Source organism: Athene cunicularia (genome assembly GCF_003259725.1).
Source record: "Athene cunicularia isolate RWA chromosome 4 unlocalized genomic scaffold, athCun1 chr4_part2, whole genome shotgun sequence".
Classification (NCBI taxonomy): Eukaryota; Metazoa; Chordata; class Aves; order Strigiformes; family Strigidae; genus Athene; species Athene cunicularia.
Window position 1 is genome coordinate 3777984 of NW_020799099.1, and position 18496 is coordinate 3796479.

At 36.9% G+C, this 18496-nt stretch overlaps 1 protein-coding gene across 9 annotated transcripts in view; it reads right to left on the bottom strand.

Annotated features, from left to right (window-relative positions):
- Positions 1-125: 125 nt before the first annotated feature.
- KIAA1109 (KIAA1109 ortholog) overlaps positions 126-18496 on the bottom strand; it is a 116779-nt gene continuing 98408 nt past the window's right edge. For 7 of the 9 annotated variants that reach the window (XM_026847367.1, XM_026847368.1, XM_026847369.1 and 4 more), the window contains 17 exons: positions 17292-17453; positions 17034-17173; positions 15787-15988; positions 15187-15390; positions 14892-15071; positions 11904-12041; positions 11266-11526; positions 10045-10195; positions 9604-9761; positions 8890-9082; positions 8492-8709; positions 7591-7842; positions 6822-7025; positions 5557-5751; positions 4530-4664; positions 1776-1941; positions 126-846 (listed from right to left, as the gene is read on the bottom strand). In XM_026847367.1, coding sequence (XP_026703168.1) covers positions 630-846; positions 1776-1941; positions 4530-4664; positions 5557-5751; positions 6822-7025; positions 7591-7842; positions 8492-8709; positions 8890-9082; positions 9604-9761; positions 10045-10195; positions 11266-11526; positions 11904-12041; positions 14892-15071; positions 15187-15390; positions 15787-15988; positions 17034-17173; positions 17292-17453 — 3176 coding nt within the window. In that variant the 3' untranslated portion in view covers positions 126-629. The remainder of the gene's footprint in view (positions 847-1775; positions 1942-4529; positions 4665-5556; positions 5752-6821; positions 7026-7590; positions 7843-8491; positions 8710-8889; positions 9083-9603; positions 9762-10044; positions 10196-11265; positions 11527-11903; positions 12042-14891; positions 15072-15186; positions 15391-15786; positions 15989-17033; positions 17174-17291; positions 17454-18496) is intronic. The other 2 variants (XM_026847371.1, XM_026847366.1) reach the window with 1 other exon arrangement.

Sequence of the window (18496 nt, forward strand, 5' to 3'; positions counted from 1 at the left end):
CCGCCACTGCGGGCGGAGGGGGCCCGGCCCGGCCTCGCCGAAATGATACTCGGTGCAAAGTTCCACTTAAAACACTCTTTTTTTAATCAAGGAAGTTGAACGAAAAAAAAAAAAAAAAAAGCAGCCCTGGACAGTAGTTAAATTTTATTACAAGCGTAATAAACTTCATGATTTTTAGCACTAAGGCAATCACAGTTTCATAAGTTATATATATATATATATATATAAAAAATTTACACAAGTCTACATCGACAAATCAATTACCAGTCACACCAACGAGGGGCTCGGGGCTCGTGTTATGGCAAATAACGTTTATGAAAATTCACAGTTAATCTGCAAGTATTTTAAAGATGCAGGAGTCATATTGCACATCATAAAACAGCGGACGCCGAGGAGCAGATTTACAGTGTTCCAGCTATTCCTTCACAGAATATACATTGGTCATCATCATGCAATATCTTCAAATACAGAATGGTATCATGTACCACAGTAAACAGTTACTCACAATGTAAGTTTTAAATAGAGTAGCAAAAGGCTGTTAGGTTTCTCTTTAAACCATATTTAAATTCTGAAAATATAATAAAACACTTTGATAAATCAAACGGAATTATGGTTGTCACATTATATTTCTAGTATTCTTCTTTGTCTTTTCCTTTCTTTTCCTTTTCATCCTGTAGTGCAGTACCAAGTTTCTTTATGAGGACCGACAAAACTTTGTCCAAAGGATCCATGACACCGCGCTGCAGCCACTTTGGAATAGTGGTCCTTGCGTGGTGAAAGCCCAGCTTTTGGAGGATGTAGTCAACACCAACGGGATCAATTTTTCTCCCAGTCCAGGATATTAATCTAAAAAAAGAGTAAATAGGGGACTCCATCTCAAATATATAAATATAGCAACTGGCGTTTGTAGAAAGCAAACATCCCTTTTTACCACTGTTACTTCTGACCAACTTAAGTCTAACAACCATTGTTTCCAACTTTTTTATAGAGTTAAGCTGAAGATGACCAACGGAATATTTTCTCCTCGAGGAGGCAAAAAACCACACGGGGCTGGCCTCCATACCATATTTAAATTGGTTTATTATTACTGCTAACACAAAATGCCAACTGGCAGGAGTTGTTTGGCACGGGTTGATGTGCTGTTTTGCTATGTGAATGAACATTTTGATAGGTGAATGAAGTGCTCCAGCAGTGTCAGCAGAGGTTAAAAACCAAACAAACACTGACACAAAGAAAAGTAATTTTCAGCGATTAGAAGTGCATATTGAGGATAGAGAGTTGCTGCTATACACACTCTTGTGCCAAATTTAAACTGCTATATAGCAACTAATACATAGTGCCTCTATTTTAAGGTAAACTGCTTGAAGAACTAAAACTGGAATGCTAAAAATGGAAAACTGCAAGGTGAAAAACTGTATGGCAGAAAGAGAATGGACTGTTGTAGGATAGAGTCAAACCCAATAATCTCTGGTCCTTAATGAGTTTAATTTTACTGTATCCTAAATTTGAAGAGCCTCCAACTGTATTTTTAATCCGAATAAATTCTAATCTAGCAATTAACTGACGGAATAGCTAATTGACTTATCCATTTTCTGTCATGTCCTGTAGCAGGTGTCTTTCCTAGCAGCACTAATAGCCAGATATATGTGTAACAGCATCCACATGACTGATCCTCTTAGGAGCTGAACAGCATCAACTTGGAAACATTTGTTGTTTGCAGGAGAGTACCCACATATAAAATGCATTAACAGACTGCAGATTAGCCTGCTTGTTACCTGAGTGTGGGTTCCAAATGCCAAGTATTGCACATAAATTCTCTCCAGTCAACTGTAGTGTAAGTAATGCTTTCCTCTGCCTCTTTGTCAGTGGAGCTGTCCTCAAGAACACCAACCGAGTTCTTCTGCCCTGGACGAGCAGCCAAAATGCGAGGAGGAAAAATTGCTACAAAACGGAGAGAGGAAAACCCCACAAGTCATGAGCATCTCACTTGTATTCTCTTTGTACAGCATTTAAAACAAAAACGAAAGCAAAAAAAAAAAATCTTAGGGAAAGAGAACACCACCTTATGTTTCAGATTTACACAATTTCCGGCAAACAGTTTTGGTTTGAACAAAGTGCTAGTAAAAATTATGCTGTGAAAACTGTAACAGACACTGGATAACAATGAAATGTGGGACTCTTCCCTCTCTCTGTCAGCCCAAGGCATCCATATAGAGAGGCTTGCTTTCAAATCTGTCACGGCATTCAACAAAGCATATTACATGCCCTAAGCAAAATTCAGACATGCTCCTAGTTTAGAATATTTCTTTAGATTGAGAGAGTAGTCTCTGAGGAGGAGGATGGCAGGGGAAAAGTTAAATCTTTGTCCAAAGGCACCAAGAGGATCTGAACGCAGATCTTACTTCAGTTTAAGTCCTGGAATACAGAAAAGGAACAGCAGCTCCTGCTCCTCCAAACAACATATTTCATAAAATAAAAACAAAACTGTGAATTTGGATTAAATTTTGATTTAAGATAGCTTGAAAACAAATTTTTTTACAAAGTTACACCAAAAATAGTTATCCTCCCCTTTTACTAGTTTCTGCACCTGTTGGACATTTTACTATAAAGTGCTTTTAGGAGGCGCTGCTAGCTGAGCTGTATACAATTACCTGTAAACAGATTTTGATACGATTAGGTATAAAGATAAAATTTCAAAATACTTCATTTAAGGTGTTCTAACATCATCTAAGTTATGTTTACACATCACAACATGTTCCATCACATGAGTAAGTGTTACATTTTCTATACAGTTCAGTAGTAAGTGAAAACTACTATGCACAACATTGAATTTGACACACATCAGAAAAACAAAATATGTGACTTTCACATACATGACTGTGTCACCTATTTCTTTAAAAGCTACCACAAGAGTAAAGTACAGAAATTAAAGTCTAGAGCAGGACTGCTGTCGCAAAATTTGGAAAAACTTAATTTAAGATCAGAAGTTGTAAAACTGTAGATAAGCAGCTTTTCATTTCAGTGATGATGCCTCATCTGACATTAACAGGTAAGTATTTGCTCTCCACAGCTTCCCTGAGGAGGGAAAGTGGAGAGGGAGGTGCTGATCTACTCCTGGTATCCAGTGACAGGATGTACGGGAATGGTTCAAAGCCGCGCCAGGGGAATTTTAGACTTGACATTAGGAAGCATTTCTTTACCAAGAGGGTGGTCAAACCCTGGAAGAGGTGGTCAATGCCCCACACCTGTCAGTGGACATTTGGACAATGCCCTTAACAACAGGCTTTAACTTCTGGTCAGCCCTGAAGTGGTCAGGCAGCTGGACTAGATGACTGTTGTATGTTTCTTCCAACTGAAATACTCTTTTATTTTATTCTACTATTTTATTCTATACTACTTATAGTAAATGTAACATCTGAAATAATTTTTATCTGTGATCAACACTCACAGTGCTGTTATAATTTCCAATTCCTAATTAATTTAGTAGGTTTTAGATAATCATGGGAATAAGTACTTGTAAAGCATTAAAGCCACTAGACGATGACCTTCCCTTCCACATGCAGGTAATCACTGAGCAAAGTTAGTCTATTCATCACTGCACTGTTTACTCACCTTGTCTGCAACAACAAAAATCAATCTGTGTTTGCTGCACTTTACATCAAACTCATTTGTCTTTAATTTGCTGCTCTTAGTAAAGACCACATACTGTTTAAGAATGCATGTGTCAAATTTGAATGCTGCGACTGAACATATTCACATGGAAAAGTATTCTGAAGTCAGAAAAATACACGTCTTGAAAGAAACTAACTCAATTGATGAAGGGACTGCAATAAAAGTAATGTAACTTCCTAAAACAATTTTCATCTGCATATACTATCTTACATAAAGAAAAAATAAACATCAGGTGTCAAAACAGGAGCAAGTTTATGACTTAGAGTGACTAGCACAAGTTCATCAGTGGGCAAGGAACAGAAATTGAGGATATGTCTGTTCTCTGCAGCATACCGCAGGTAGGTGCTGCATTGGAGGCAACCGGTTGTTTTTGAACAACCTGCTGTACCTACACAGTGTAGCAAAGTGCCACACAGAGATACTAGTACAGCTCCCTGCACAGTGGTGGCACATCAGTGTAATGACACTACCAGGTTTTTAAGTTTGTACACAACTATTCTGTTTCCAGCCCTACAGGAGCTGACTTTAAAATCAGCTCAAGTATTTCCTGAACGATGTTGCACTTTCTGAGAGGTGCCAAAATTGCTCTTGGCTTTCAGTCTAAAACAACCAAGAAAAAACGTTTTATTATTGTACAGTTAAATTTCACTTAGTGATTGAAAGAGGTAACTATTGTTTCATATCACTAAGTTCAGATTTCAAGAAGATTTAATACTGCTTCTGTTGATCACAGAGGAAGCAAAGTTAGGCTTAACTTTTTCTAACAAGTCAACTCTAATCAAAAGTGTGAAATACTATCAAATAGTCTGACAACTGCAGATTGGCAGACGAGCATCATCTTGTAAATAACAACTTACCTTTTTCTTTTTCTTTTAGATAAGCAGATACCAAGTCATGCAGAAACATAATCAATTCAGCATCCATAGTTACACAGATGTGGTCTGTAAATTCAGTTACTACACTGCATTCCACCTTTGGTTTAACACTTGTATCTATGGTCAGATAAAAACAGTATTAACACACAAGTACACACATTATACACAGAAGTACAGAGAGTATGAACACACATCATCTGAAATGACGCTGCTGTTACTGAATCAGGGACACAAAAGAGAGGAAGAACCACAATTAACACCTGTGTTCATCAGCCTCAGCATTTTTTAGAGATTTTTCCTATCAGAGTAACTTCTGGTATTTTATAAAATATTTTGAAAATAAAGAAATACTACCATGTAGCAACCTTGATCATCCCCAATGTGGAAAGTTGACCTAGAGCTTGTGCTATGCTATCAATGCAAGATTTTAGACAAAGAAAAGCTAATGGCAGATTTGCTAGTTTGGCTATTGAACAAACAACCAAAAACCAACATGTTGGCTTATGCATCAGTATTATCCAGGGTGAGGTATGGAGTAAAACCACAGCTCAGCCAAGATTAACATCTAGTTAATGTCTTACACCATCAAAAGTCTCATTTCCCACCATTTCCAATTGCAATCTGAATATTATGTTTTGAAAACAAGAGCATAAAATTTAGGTTCCTATCTTATACTCCCTTTTTCATTATGGCCCTCCTCTTTAATATTTTAATAAAAGTAAGAAAATTAACCACCTAAAGCCAGACAGCCTAGCTGAAATACTCATAATTATCTCTTAGCAAGTTTTTTCTATAACGACCAGTCTCTGGACTAGAGCTTCACACTCTCAGCAAAATTCCTTCTACACTTTATTATGAAATGGTATCCTTTCTTACAGATCAGCAGTAATTCTCAGATTGAATGCTCTTCTCTTATCAGCATGGTAGTTGTGTGTTTAACTCATGATTTATGAGAAATAGCTTTGGATAAAAAAGATAATTAAGATAAAACAAATTATGTTTACTGCACCTTGTAATGAAGGCTCTTGTGGCTCTTGAACATGAATAGATTTAAAATCCAGCTGCATCCTTGGCAATGCAAAGATGGTTTCGGTTTCATGGTTGTAACTGGAGCCACCTCTGAAGCCACTTAGCAAGCTTGAGCTTTTCACTGTGGTGCTGCTCTCTGGGTTGTTAGCATCAACATTTCGAAGCAGGTTTAACTCTGCATGGACAATAGGAAATTCCTGAATCCAACTTTGTCACAAGACTTTTATCACAGTACACATGCAACGTCATATGAATTAGTTTTCAGTTTTTAAAGTTGTGACAAGACAAAAAAGTTAAGAAAGGCTATTATTTCCTTGTAAAACTGCTGGTGCATGATTATATCCTTTTATCTTCCCAAAAGCATAGCTACAAAAGGTCAAACAATCAAATGTTGTTGTAGCTTATAAACTTAAATGCTCTGGATGTAGTAAAACAGGGCTACATAAAAATCTCACACACAGTACCTCTATTTGTGAGCTTCAACCACTACATCCTGTTGTGTCTTTCAAAAGGAATAAATATTAGTGTATTGATATAATAATATTTTTTCAAGAAACTATCATCTGCGCATTTCTCACTATATGCCATACTCTGCTATTTGCCCTTTCACAGAAATTCTATTGATAAAATCTACTGATTATACAGTTTGTGAATGAAATAGCGACAGCTGTATTTTAAGATTTCTTTTAACATTATCTTGAAAGTTTTATTTTTCAATTAACAATGATTTAAAGATATGACTCAAAATGTTTTAAGGCCTAGAAGCAGATGAAGGTTGAAAAACTTTAGGCAGATGAGCAGTTTTCAAGTATTAGTCATAATGGTAACAGAAGCCTAAAATACATTCCTACTTCAACTTAATCCATAAATCCTTCATATACAATGAAATACATCCTCATGTTACAAGATCACAACTGGACGTGAAACAAGGAAATTTTCTGCATACAGTAAAAGAGGAAAAGACTACAACAACTGCAATGCCAGATACATAAACTTCCTGTACACTAATGGAGCTTTACTGCACAGTTTGAATAAGGACATAGCTCAGGAACACTTCCAGCTGTACAGCATATTGCTGTGTTTCACTCCACAGTTCACCATAAGGTTCTCAAGAAACAACAACTTCCATTATTTCAAATTCCCTTCTCCCTGTAGCCCACTTGAAATTTAGCAGTTTTTAAAGAGCACCATTTGTACTGCCTGGCAAGCAGACCAATCCCAAAACTTAATGAACATGAATCTAACCTTCATTCCTTGTGGCTGTAACATAATTGAACCACTCTTTCACACTGGCAACTCCATGTGGGGGGTTTTCATGGCGGCGCCTTGTTATCTTTGTGATCGTTGCCATAGGGCTTTCGAGGGCTCCACATGGTTTGGTGACCATAGTGTTATGGCCCAAATGAAAGTCCAGGGTTTGCACAATGTACGTGGAGTGTTCACTAGTACCTGCAGTGAAGGTGGCATGGGGTGAGAGAGAAAAAAAAATGGAAAAAGAAGCTTGTTAAGGGTAGTAGGATTTATCCTCTTACTCTCCTCTCCTCTCCTCACAGAGGTATTTAACATTGGTAATTCATATGCCCGTGGTGTTAAAAACTGGTATAAAACATGCAAACAATAGAAAAGTTAAATTCTCAGTAGCCAGACAGTAAAATCTTCTCAATATGAAGACAAATATAAGCATAAGACCATCAAAATTCATCATTCAGAAACAGAGGACTACATAAGCACAGACATGCAATTAACAAGGCAGACAATCCACACTGTAGGCATATTATCAGGCACATATCTAGTATATTTGAAAGTGTACTTTGCATGACTCCACAGATAAAGCAAATTGTGGTAAAGATGGAGAGGGAACAGATTATTGTTTTATGTAAGTGGTATATTTTTGGAAAATAATCTTGATTCCGACATAAAATAAATTTTTATTTGATTCCTTCTTATGTTATCAATACATTCTTAAAACTTATTTAAAAGGAATTTAGAGAAGTGAGGAAATGGTTTAAATTACCATCTTCCCAAACTTTCTGGGCTTCTGTCCAAAATGCAATATTGGGTTCTTCAAGGTGAAACAAGGCCCATGATTTTGAGCGGAAATTAGGTCCATGAAAACAAGCCAACGTCATATGGTTTCCATGCAGGCTCATGGATCCTCCAAACTGCATGCCATCTTCTGGCAGTGGCATCTGAAATAAGGATATATGGCACCCAGACACCACTTTCAAAACTCCTGGCCAATGGCGATGATGAGCTGCATCCAGCACTAGAAAGTAAACATGCAATAGCAGAACAGACTTTAGGAAGGAGAAAGATAAAGAAGAGATAGCTGCCATATTTATAATTGTAATAAAGCACAGAATTAACAGGCATTACTTCTAATTTGTTTCACTGACACAGTTTCATCTTTGTGATGTAAGATGGTTGTAGCTTAAGAGTACCTGAACAAGCATACCTGGAAATCAATGACTCATTGTTTTCAGACAAATTATGATTTCAGTTCATCATTAATAGATAGTAAGAGTAACATCACAATTTCCCTGCTACTCCAAGTAGAAATGTTTTTTTATGAAATAGACTTCAAAATAGACTTTGAAAATTATTTCAACTCTATTGAAATAGTTTGAAAATGGCAAAAAAGATTTTTTCTTTTTTTAAAAAAAACCTACCTATTTTTAACTAAAACCTAAAAATAACATAATTTAGTTCATTATTGTGCCCCAGGTCTAGCAGGGTACTCGAGATATTTGTATTCTTCACTGAAAGGTTATTGCCAGCCCAAATTTACAGGGAAAATGTACTGAAGAAACTATTTCAAGTCAAACAGATATACTTGCATGTATAAAGTTGTTCAGATGAATTTTTGCAATTAAAACATCTTACTTGGGAAGTATAATATTTTTTGTACCACTTACATTGCTCATGTGAGCTTCTCTCTAAGTTGTTGGCCATTGTCTTGGGAGGGAGATAAGGAACAGGTCCCCAGGTGGACAAAGCTCGCTTGCTGGTATCAAACTGCTGAGTAAAGAACTCCTGGAGTTTCATTCCTATTTTTATTAGGTCTGGTGTAGTTGATCTTGAAATCATCACTTGGAAGATATCCCATTTCAAGTCTCCGTGGACAAATATCTCACTAGATATTAAAAACAGCAAGAACATTAGCAGTTAATCTATTTCCTACTGACAATCAAAAAAACCCCACAAGGAACCATTTGCTTTCTAGTAGACACATTTTTTTGGTAGCGTTATTGGACACAAGACAAACAGGGAGAATCTGACCTTATCACACATTATACATTTCAAACAGTATTACCTTTTATCAGAGATGCTCGAGTCCAAAGCATTATACAGATTAATTTTCCATTCGTCCTGTAGTTTAAGATCAGCATTACTGAAGATTCCCATTAGGATACTGGACCCCATATAGTCAACACGTGCTTCAGTAGAACCCATGGTAATTTGAATTTTGTGACTGGGCTGTTGGTTTGGGTGTTCAGAAATATGAGCTGAAATAAAACCAAAGCAACACAGAAATACAGCATTAAAGATAAGAAAATCAGTTTTTCCAGTTATATCACCCTTATGTCATCCACATGATACAGAGGGACTGAGAAAGCACTGGCTTTTCCAGATGCCTGGGGAGGTTATAACTGGTGTAGGACCAGAACACCTCGCCTCTTTCCAAAGGCAGTTTTGCATTTCCCAGACTGTAAGCACTTGTGAAATTCTACGAGGAGCTGAAATGCTATCAGAGTTTTCAGTTGCCATGTGTCCAGACAGTTAAAGAGGGCTGGGGGACTTCACAACTAAATAGTGTAATTTTAGAGTAACCCTGAGACTGAATCAGCCCTTGATCAGAAGGCTATCCCTTCAATTAGAAGTGTGTTTCATAGCCAGAATGCACAAGTAAGAATCTAAAGTTTATATATCGTAACAGGTTTACAAAGCGAGATACTGTGTATAATCTTTAGTTTTTCACATTTATTGTCTGGAGCATATACTAATACCCATCAGCTTTCCAACTTACCCACCATCTCCAGGGTATTAACGTCTATGGTACCTCCAACAACTCCCCCTCTGGAGTCCAACTGTGATCTTCCCAAGCCAACAGACATGCTAATCTCCCGATCTCTGCTACTACCCACAGACAGACGACCTTGGCTTTTCAAACCACTGGTGGTCCACCTAAAACAGAGGTGAAAATAGACAACAGTTTTCCAGGCTGTCAAAAGAGAAACTGGAAAGTATTTACTGAAAAGCAGTAAGAATGTGGTTAGGGCTATGTGATTTCAGGATTAAGCATCTAGCAGTATTCATTTGGAGCTTCACTGTTCAAAACTGAAAAAGTTAGGATTTTAAAGCTAGAAGACAAACAGGTTGTTAACAGTCTGTGGGGAAAATGTTGCGTTTTTTTTCTCCCAAAACAACACCATCTGTTAAAACATACTTGACCTCGTTTTATACTTACGTAGTGTTGCCCATTACATTGCTCATATTCATTTGAACATTTAATTGTTTTAGGTTCATAGCAAATACAACCAGTGTTTCCCACGGTGTTCCTTGCTGGCTTCCAGCTTTATTTGACTTATTAAATGGAGTTGATGTTTTTGAGAGAGTATCTAAACCAAAAAGTAGACAGAAATTTAAATTATTCAACATGCTCAGAGAAACTGCCAGAATACATCCATTGTACATATTACAAAAGGAAAGACCAACACCCTCTTTAAGGAGTGCCCAAAAACCACGAGTGACCGTGAGAACTAGAGGATTTGCAATATGCATTGCTTTCTCATTGAAATTGATTAATTTTACACATTTTTTACCAATATCTTTAAGAGAAATGATTTTTGATTTGCAGTCAGTCATGCAAGAGCATATTTTACATTATTTAGCTGTTTAAAAATACCAGTGTATTCAGAAAATGAATTATTAGTATTTGAATATTCAGGTAGCAGTTATTTGCACAAGTCAGAATTTCAAGTAGTAGGGTTTTCCTTGCTCTTCTCACAAAAATCCTGGTAATACTCTTATAAGCCTGCGCAAAATTGCATCTCCTATCAACAAGCCACTCTAATCTTTCACTCTAAATGTGTCTTCTAAAAACTGTTCATATATAACATCTTGCTTGTGTTCTAAATAGACAAAATACCACCCCTTTCTTTTATCAGATATTTTTCCTAGAATAAAATATGCACCATACTTCTAAATCTCCTATCTCTATCTAATGCCATAGTCCACACAGCCTATACTCCTGTAATACACAATACAAAAAACATTTGTAGTAGATTAAAAGTTACTTTATTTCTTATATTGAAACTACCCTTATTTAGACCTCTTAGTATGAGCCCAAAGTCTCAGATGAAATGAAGTAACTGACAGATCTATAATTGCTTGGATGAGAATAGAGAGCCAAGATTATAACGCAATCAAATTAAGCCGGAGAACGCATCTAATCCCAGATAAACAACTTCTGCTCTAGTAAAATACTGCAATTTTATAGAAAGTATGCTAACAAACTACACTTTGATTCATCCACATTTTCCTTTCTCTAAGCCATTGACTCTCCACTCCCAGGCACAGTGGAAAAGAATATTTTACGGTTACTTACTACAGAGCAGTAATGACATACTTTTTTCTTAAAACTGATGGAAATACGTAAAAAACCTAAAAGAAACCATTGTCTACTAACCTCTCTGAGGCACTGAAGAGTCAGACACACTCCTGGATCTTGTAACAGCTGGAGACTTTAAGCTATGAGATGCTGTCCCAGGAGACATACTGCTGCTTGCATTATGTTCACTAAAAACATTAGGTGACTGTGCCATGTGTGTAAATGAAGCAGATTGGCAGGGCTGCTCCCATGTCCTACAGTATGCTTTCCGCGATGATTCAGGAGAAAGATGCTGGCTTACTCCTTCAATTGAATCTGGTGTTCCAGGACCCGATGCTACTAGAAAAAAAGCAGCACATGAAAGGCAGAACTAATTAATTTTTGTTTAACAATATCCTCCCATTATTGTTTAACAATATCTTACCAAGAAGCATTTGGACAGTGTCAAAACATATTTCATTTACCATAACTAAAGGTCTTCTACTGTCTTCATTAATCAAAGATCTTTAAATAATTCAGTGACCTACTTCAGAAATTTCCCATTTCTTCTTTCTAGAGTTTTCTATTAAACTTACCAGAGTGACTGCATATGGAATGATCATAATACATTTACATCTAGTCACATATGTAATAATACATAGGTAATAAGTCTTCATAAAATTCCTACTATAACCCCTTGTACAAAAGGATTTTCATTATAAGAAGCAGTAGCTTACCTGGCAGATTTATTGTTTGATCACCTAGGAAAAGCCGTCTAGCAATGCTTCTCCTGTACCAAGCCCTTGGAAAGGCTAGAATCTCACTGAGTCGGCGCATATCATATTTAAAAGAAGCAGATCCTATATCACAGACAGCTGAAAAAGAAAAAGCATATACACACAACTGTAGTCACCCAGTAGTAACAGGTTTTGGTAACCAAATCTCTTTAATAAGTGTTCAATATAGTAAAATACTTCTTCACCTAATAGTGTAGTTTCTGCTGTAAGGAAAAATAGTTTTCCCGAGGTGTTTCCAGTTCTCCAAATCCAATATTAGTTACAAACACATTTCATAAAGGCAAGATAGAACCTAAGAATGTAACTAACTGATGTTGGGTCCTACTTCTGTTGCACATGCCTCAGACTCCTCACCTGAGGGCCGTAATGACAGATTAATCACAACCATTCTGCTGTTTGGCCAGTATGTCAGTATGGCCAGTATGTCCCATGTGCAGTACAGGGAAATAAATAAATAAATATCAAATCTTTAAACCCCATTTTTACATCAAGGTTGAGTATTCAGGAGTCCAGCTCTCACTGTAGCTTCATAGGCACCAGGTGGCAAGGTGGTGAAATTTGGCAGCTAGTAACTGAACAGAGACTGCAGAACTGCATCACCAAGTTAGACATGCAGCGCTGCAGCCAGAATTAAGATAACAACACACAGCAAATGTCACTGAAAAAAAACCCCCAAAACACGAAGAACACTAAGAAGGCAGCTTGTGATCTAGGAGATTCAGCTGTCATTTTTAATAAGAACAGTATATCATCTCTGTAATACCATATTTAATTGTGCTACATAATCCACTGTTTTTCTTATATGGGAACATTGCATGAAAACTATTTCTAGTCTTCATATAAAAAAAGAAAAAACAGGGCAAGTGTTTGTACAAGATTTTGTCCTATTCAGGTAACAAAAGGCAGCTGTGAAACACCTGTTTCTGATGAGAGGACTATGGAAATGGGTGGTTAGTGTTTACCAAACTAGGTCCAACTGAAAGCTTAACCAACTTCGGGAATAAATTTAACATGAAGTTCTATTATTATACTAGTTCATCTCTGTTATAAAATCTACAAAGAGATGAATCAGCAGTGAGAATCTGAGTTTATTCTTCTTTCTGTCCCAGTGGAACTGTGATGTAAAAGTGTGTTCACAGGCACTGGGCGGCCTGCTGAAAGTCATTCCCTCGTTGCTCACTCCTGTATATGAAGACCTACGGAGGCTATACTAAATAAACACTGTGGGCATACTGCAATTGCTTTCTAACTTCAACAAGCAAGTTAGTGTAGTGTATCACATTGAGAAGACACAGCAGAATTCCACCAAACAAGTGAAAAGAAACCCAGCCCCAAAGCCCAACCCTTATCATACACTTTTTCTTTGTGATTTGTAGTCCCTTCAGCTGATGGTGCTAAGAAACGTACATTTTTGGATTACCATCGCTCTTTGTGATCACCATCGGTAAAACAGATTCGCAATGGCCACACCAAAGTGAAATGACTTATCTAGAGTTTGAGGATTTCAAACCCACTATTTGATCTCTAATGATACATGACAGTGAGGAATAAATGAAGTATTTTAGGAAGAAGGATTGGGGGGTTGTGTGTGTGTAACAGTAAGAACTACTGGTATAGCTAATATAAAAGTATTTAAAAGCTAGCCAAGCTACTGACTTTGTCATTGAAGAAAATTGTGTGAGAACAGATTGCATTACATGCTCCATCTCACTGCTGTTCATGCAGTTGCGTATTACCACAACTGCAGTCATACACGCTTTAGCGGTTCTCAAGAAACAGGGTTAAAAAATGAAGGGCATAGATATTGCTCAACAAACAATACTATTCAAAGACTCTAGAAGCTAATATAGGCTATGGGATTTTATAGCTCAATAAAAATATACATTGTACCATTAGGTGGAAAATAACCACCTTCTTTTGCATGGTAGGACCATATAATAAAGTTGACATATTAAGATTACTACTAAATAATTTCTTCAGATCACTTGTTTCTGATAATACCTGAGAGAAATACCTGCAATACAATTAAAATAACAACTTAAAGCTAACTAGACACAAACAATTTAGGCTTTATCTCTGTTTGGGGTTGGCCCTAGCTAACAGCCAAGCTGCTTACTCATTCCAACCTCCTGTGGGAGAGGGAGAAAACAGAAGTACGGCAGGGAGACTTGTGGATTGAGGTAGCAACAGTTTAACAGGGAAAGCATAAGCTGAGCATACAAGTGAAGAAAAAAAAAAAGTAATCGTTATTTACACCTTCTCGTTGGCAGGCATATGTTGAGTTATTTCCTGGAAAGCAGGGACTCAGCACACCTTACAGCTGCTTTGGAAGACAAATGCTATAACCACTGATATCCCCCCTTCATCCTCCTTTCCCTGAACTTTTATTACGGAGCGCATCATATGCTATGGAATATCCCTTCCATCATTTTGGGTCAGCTGTCCTGGTGTGTCCCCTCCTGGACAGAGTGGGAAAGAAAAAAGGCCTTGAGGCTGTGCAAGCACTGCTCAGCAATAGCCAAAACACTGGTGTGTTATCAATGCTGTTTCAGCCACAGATTCAAAGTACAGCACCATATGGCTTGCTTTGAAGAAAGCTAACTCTGTCCTAGCCAGAGCCAGTACTATTCAAGGGTGACATTAAATCACATGGACTGATGTCAGAGATGTGTTTGAGCAAGCCCATTTAGTTACATTAAATGAATCAGGAGGCTAAAAAGGTGCATCTGCAAATAGGTACTCCAAGTACTATTAAAATTTAATGTATCAATCCCTCCTTCACTCAAAAAGATCAGAAATTTTACTACACACTACAACTAGATGGCTCTCATGTAACATCTGTAAAAGTTGCTGAGAGTGAAGTCTATCACTGGAGCAGCAGTTCTCTAATTAGCTGAATAGATGGGATTAAAATAAACAACCATTTACCAGATATGTTTATCAATGTAGTATCTATCTTGCTGGTACTTTTGCTTGAAGACTGACTCTCAAAAAAAGAGGAACCACCTGAACGCCTTATTCGTGACAGGCTGACTTTCACAAACTCCAGGTTAATACTCAAAGAATCCTTCCGGCCAGTGACCGAAGTTGGTTCCTCATCCACATTACCTAGAAATAGAAAGGAAAATGTTTAATCTTCTACGACCTTTTCAAATCTTCAGTTCAGAAAACCAAGACAAACTTGAAAAATGTTCATTAAAGCAAACAAAACCTTGTTCTGTACCTAAGGCTCCTGATCCAGGGGTTAGAACAGTAACAGCAGATTTCTGTTTTCCAGCTCCATACGGATGGAAGACGTAAAGGGAAAAGTCAGACATGCAGGCAGTAAAGCTCAGGCCTGAAGAACTGCTACTAGAAGTAGTCAAGTCTGACTGACTGCTGCTGTGCCGTGTTCTGCCAAGAGGGCTGCCTAGTCCAGGTGATGAACCTGAAGTCAAATTTGGTTTTGCAAAAGTTAGTTTTAGCATGAAAGCATTTTCAAATGTGAAATAATACTGCTAACAGCAACATTAAACAGACCAAATGCACATCAAATCATGTCCTTGTAGCAGCAAGGTAGCTTAAATATTCTATGTATTGATGCTAACCCTTTATAAGAGATAACTGAACTTGCTTAACTAACGCAAGAAAAGCTCCAATATACTGCATCTGTGCAGTCTTTTAAGGGGAAACTGATACAACATGAGGAAATCCTACTGAACTCACCAATACATAAATGTCTAGCCTTAGGGTGTGTAAAAGCTTATTTCTGCTCTAATTTTAGACAACATAACACTGTATTTATTTATGCTGCAAGCTGTATAAACATCCATACACATATTACCTGGTGCTCCAGATTTACTAACTGAATTCTTTGAGCCACTCTGTGAAGTACTGCCACCAACTGACATGTTTTCTGATGGGTACGTTGTACCTAAAGTTTCCAGTTCTCCTCGGTTTGAAGAGAAAACAAGATCCAGGGAAGGCAACTTCAGCATACATTCAACTCTTGACACCGGCAAGCAACTGAACTTGATTTGAGAGGGCTGAAAGGCAGAAACAAAATAAAACATTCAGTGAACAAATACAAAATACTAAAAACATCCCAAATTTGGCTTACAAAGTACTATGTATTTATTTTTTAAATCTTACCAAATTAGAGCCTTTTCAGACTGGTTTTAGAATTAGTCAGGTAACTGTTTACAAGTTGATATAGATACATTAATTTCAGGGAATCCCTCCAATACCAGGACTATTATTTGGATCAGTTTTTGGAAAACAGACACAGGAAGCCTGGATGCAGCAGGGGACATGTACACCCCCCTCTCTTCCTCCTCCCCAAGTCAATTCATAGCTCATCTCATGTGAGAACTATGCAGAATCTCTTGAGCAGATGCTGAAAGCCTGTTCCCCTCAACACATTCTTGGCTAGATGAGTTTGCAAGTACAAGCTGAGAGGGGCTACAGATTCTTGTGGTTAATTTTCATAGGCATAAAAAAAAAAGCACATCTGTTAGAATATGTTGTTCAGTTTGGGAACCTAATCAAATTTATATAAGGAAAGAATGTTTGAGCAAAGTGAAAAATATAGTAGCAATGTTCAGATGAAGCTGAAGTGCTCTGAACCACTGCAGCAGAACTTTTCTTTCTTACACATAGAAAAAGCCCAGACACATCAAATATTAAGCAGTATGAATAATGCCTTGTAGATAAGTGTACATTCCTACATCTTCCATATATTGAGAAAATCTTTATTTATTATTTTTGTTTTGTAACTGTACCTATAAATAATGAATAGAAATACTAGTTATGAAAGATATTTTCAAAAAAAAGTCTGAAAGAATCAAGGAAGAAGTAATGACTTTTACGACTTCTCAGAATAGCTCATTTCTTTGGTCTCCATGGGACTAAAATACTGCAGAACCTCTGCTGAAGTAAGTCCTATTTTATCATCACACTAGACATTAATATCTCAGGAAGGACACTTGAAAATATTTTTTATTTTTGAAAAAGCAAACTTAGAAGTATGGATTGTCTTAAAGACCATGACTGAAGTTACTTAATATACTGAATGTTGAGTTAAAATCTCACCTGAACTCGTACGTAAACGACCACATCTACAGGGAAGGATGAATATGCTGATGTTGAGGATGATACCAACGATGTTGTGGACTCTTCTAAGGGATCCTGCATATCAAATTGCCCCATGTCTTCATCCTGTGAACTAACAGCTTTTAACAAGAACAAGAACTCATTAGAAAGCGGAATTTAAAGTGAAGAGCAGCTCATTGTCTCCAGAAGACAAAAAAGAAAAAGCACAGAGTACTACAACAGAAATATGCAACTTACCTGTGTAATTCCTTTCAATGGGTGTAATTGGAATGGTTTCAAGAGCTTTCTCTAGGAAGTCCAGTAAGCATGGGCTAATCACCATTTCCTCGGGCAATGATTGGAGCGCAACCCATGCATACAGTTTAGCAGTTTTCACTCCACCACTTCCTTTCCCTTTGGCTGCAACATTTAAAAGATAAATTTGTCTAATGTAATACCACTCAACAGTAACTGATAAACATAAGATACTTGTAGCCGTTTTCTCCAATTCTCTGTATCACCATCTGGAAAGGCATAAGTCAGATCAGTTAATAAAAATTAAGCTGTAAATTTTCTCAGTGAAAACTGCAAAAACAACTATTAGTGTGTCATGCTTGATTGCAATACCACTGCGTATGTTCTTGATCCAGCACTCTTGTTGCCTCTGCTTTTTTTTAAAATAGCACTGAAATCAGACACACAATTCTTTTCCAAATACACAATGCAAAGTAACCATAGCTGACTGGAAATGAAAGTTGAATTAGTAAAAATAAATACGTGAGCCTGGGAAGAATGACAGTTTAAACAGAAAATACATTAAAAAAACATTAAAACTGTAAATGGCAAGTCCTACTATTATCTATGAAAAGATTAACTAAAGATTCTAAACCAGCGCTTTTAAAAGCTTGGAGCTAGCCTGAGTATAAACTAATAAAAAGATTGTTGTCTTCTAAAATCTGTGAAAGAGGCTACAACTTGGATTCACACTCACTAAAATATAAATACACACAGAAGGTATAAGGACCAGTTCAATTACTGTCTCTATATAGTACAGCTAGTAGAATGGAGATAAATTAAGATATCTATTTTAAATTCTCCAAGAAAAAGATAAACATTAACTGAATGACTAAAATGGAGCTTAAAAATCCTTTTATTTGCTAAAAAAACAAGCACTGAATTTTCATTCTGTGCAAACTATTCTGTCTAGTGCCTCTTATTAGATGTCTTATCTTGCTCTTACTGGAGACCAAAGACAGCAAGACAAGGTGGTTTCAATTCCAGAGGAAAAGTAATATTAAAATAGTAACAGAAATAATAATAAATGTGTTTTGAAACAATTCAGAACTAATAAATAATTATAAAAAATCAATGCATAAAGAAATACAGTAATTGAAATCCCTAGTTTAGGGAGACTTTTAAATCATCATACAAGTGTAATTTCTGTAAGCCCCCCCCCCCCCCCC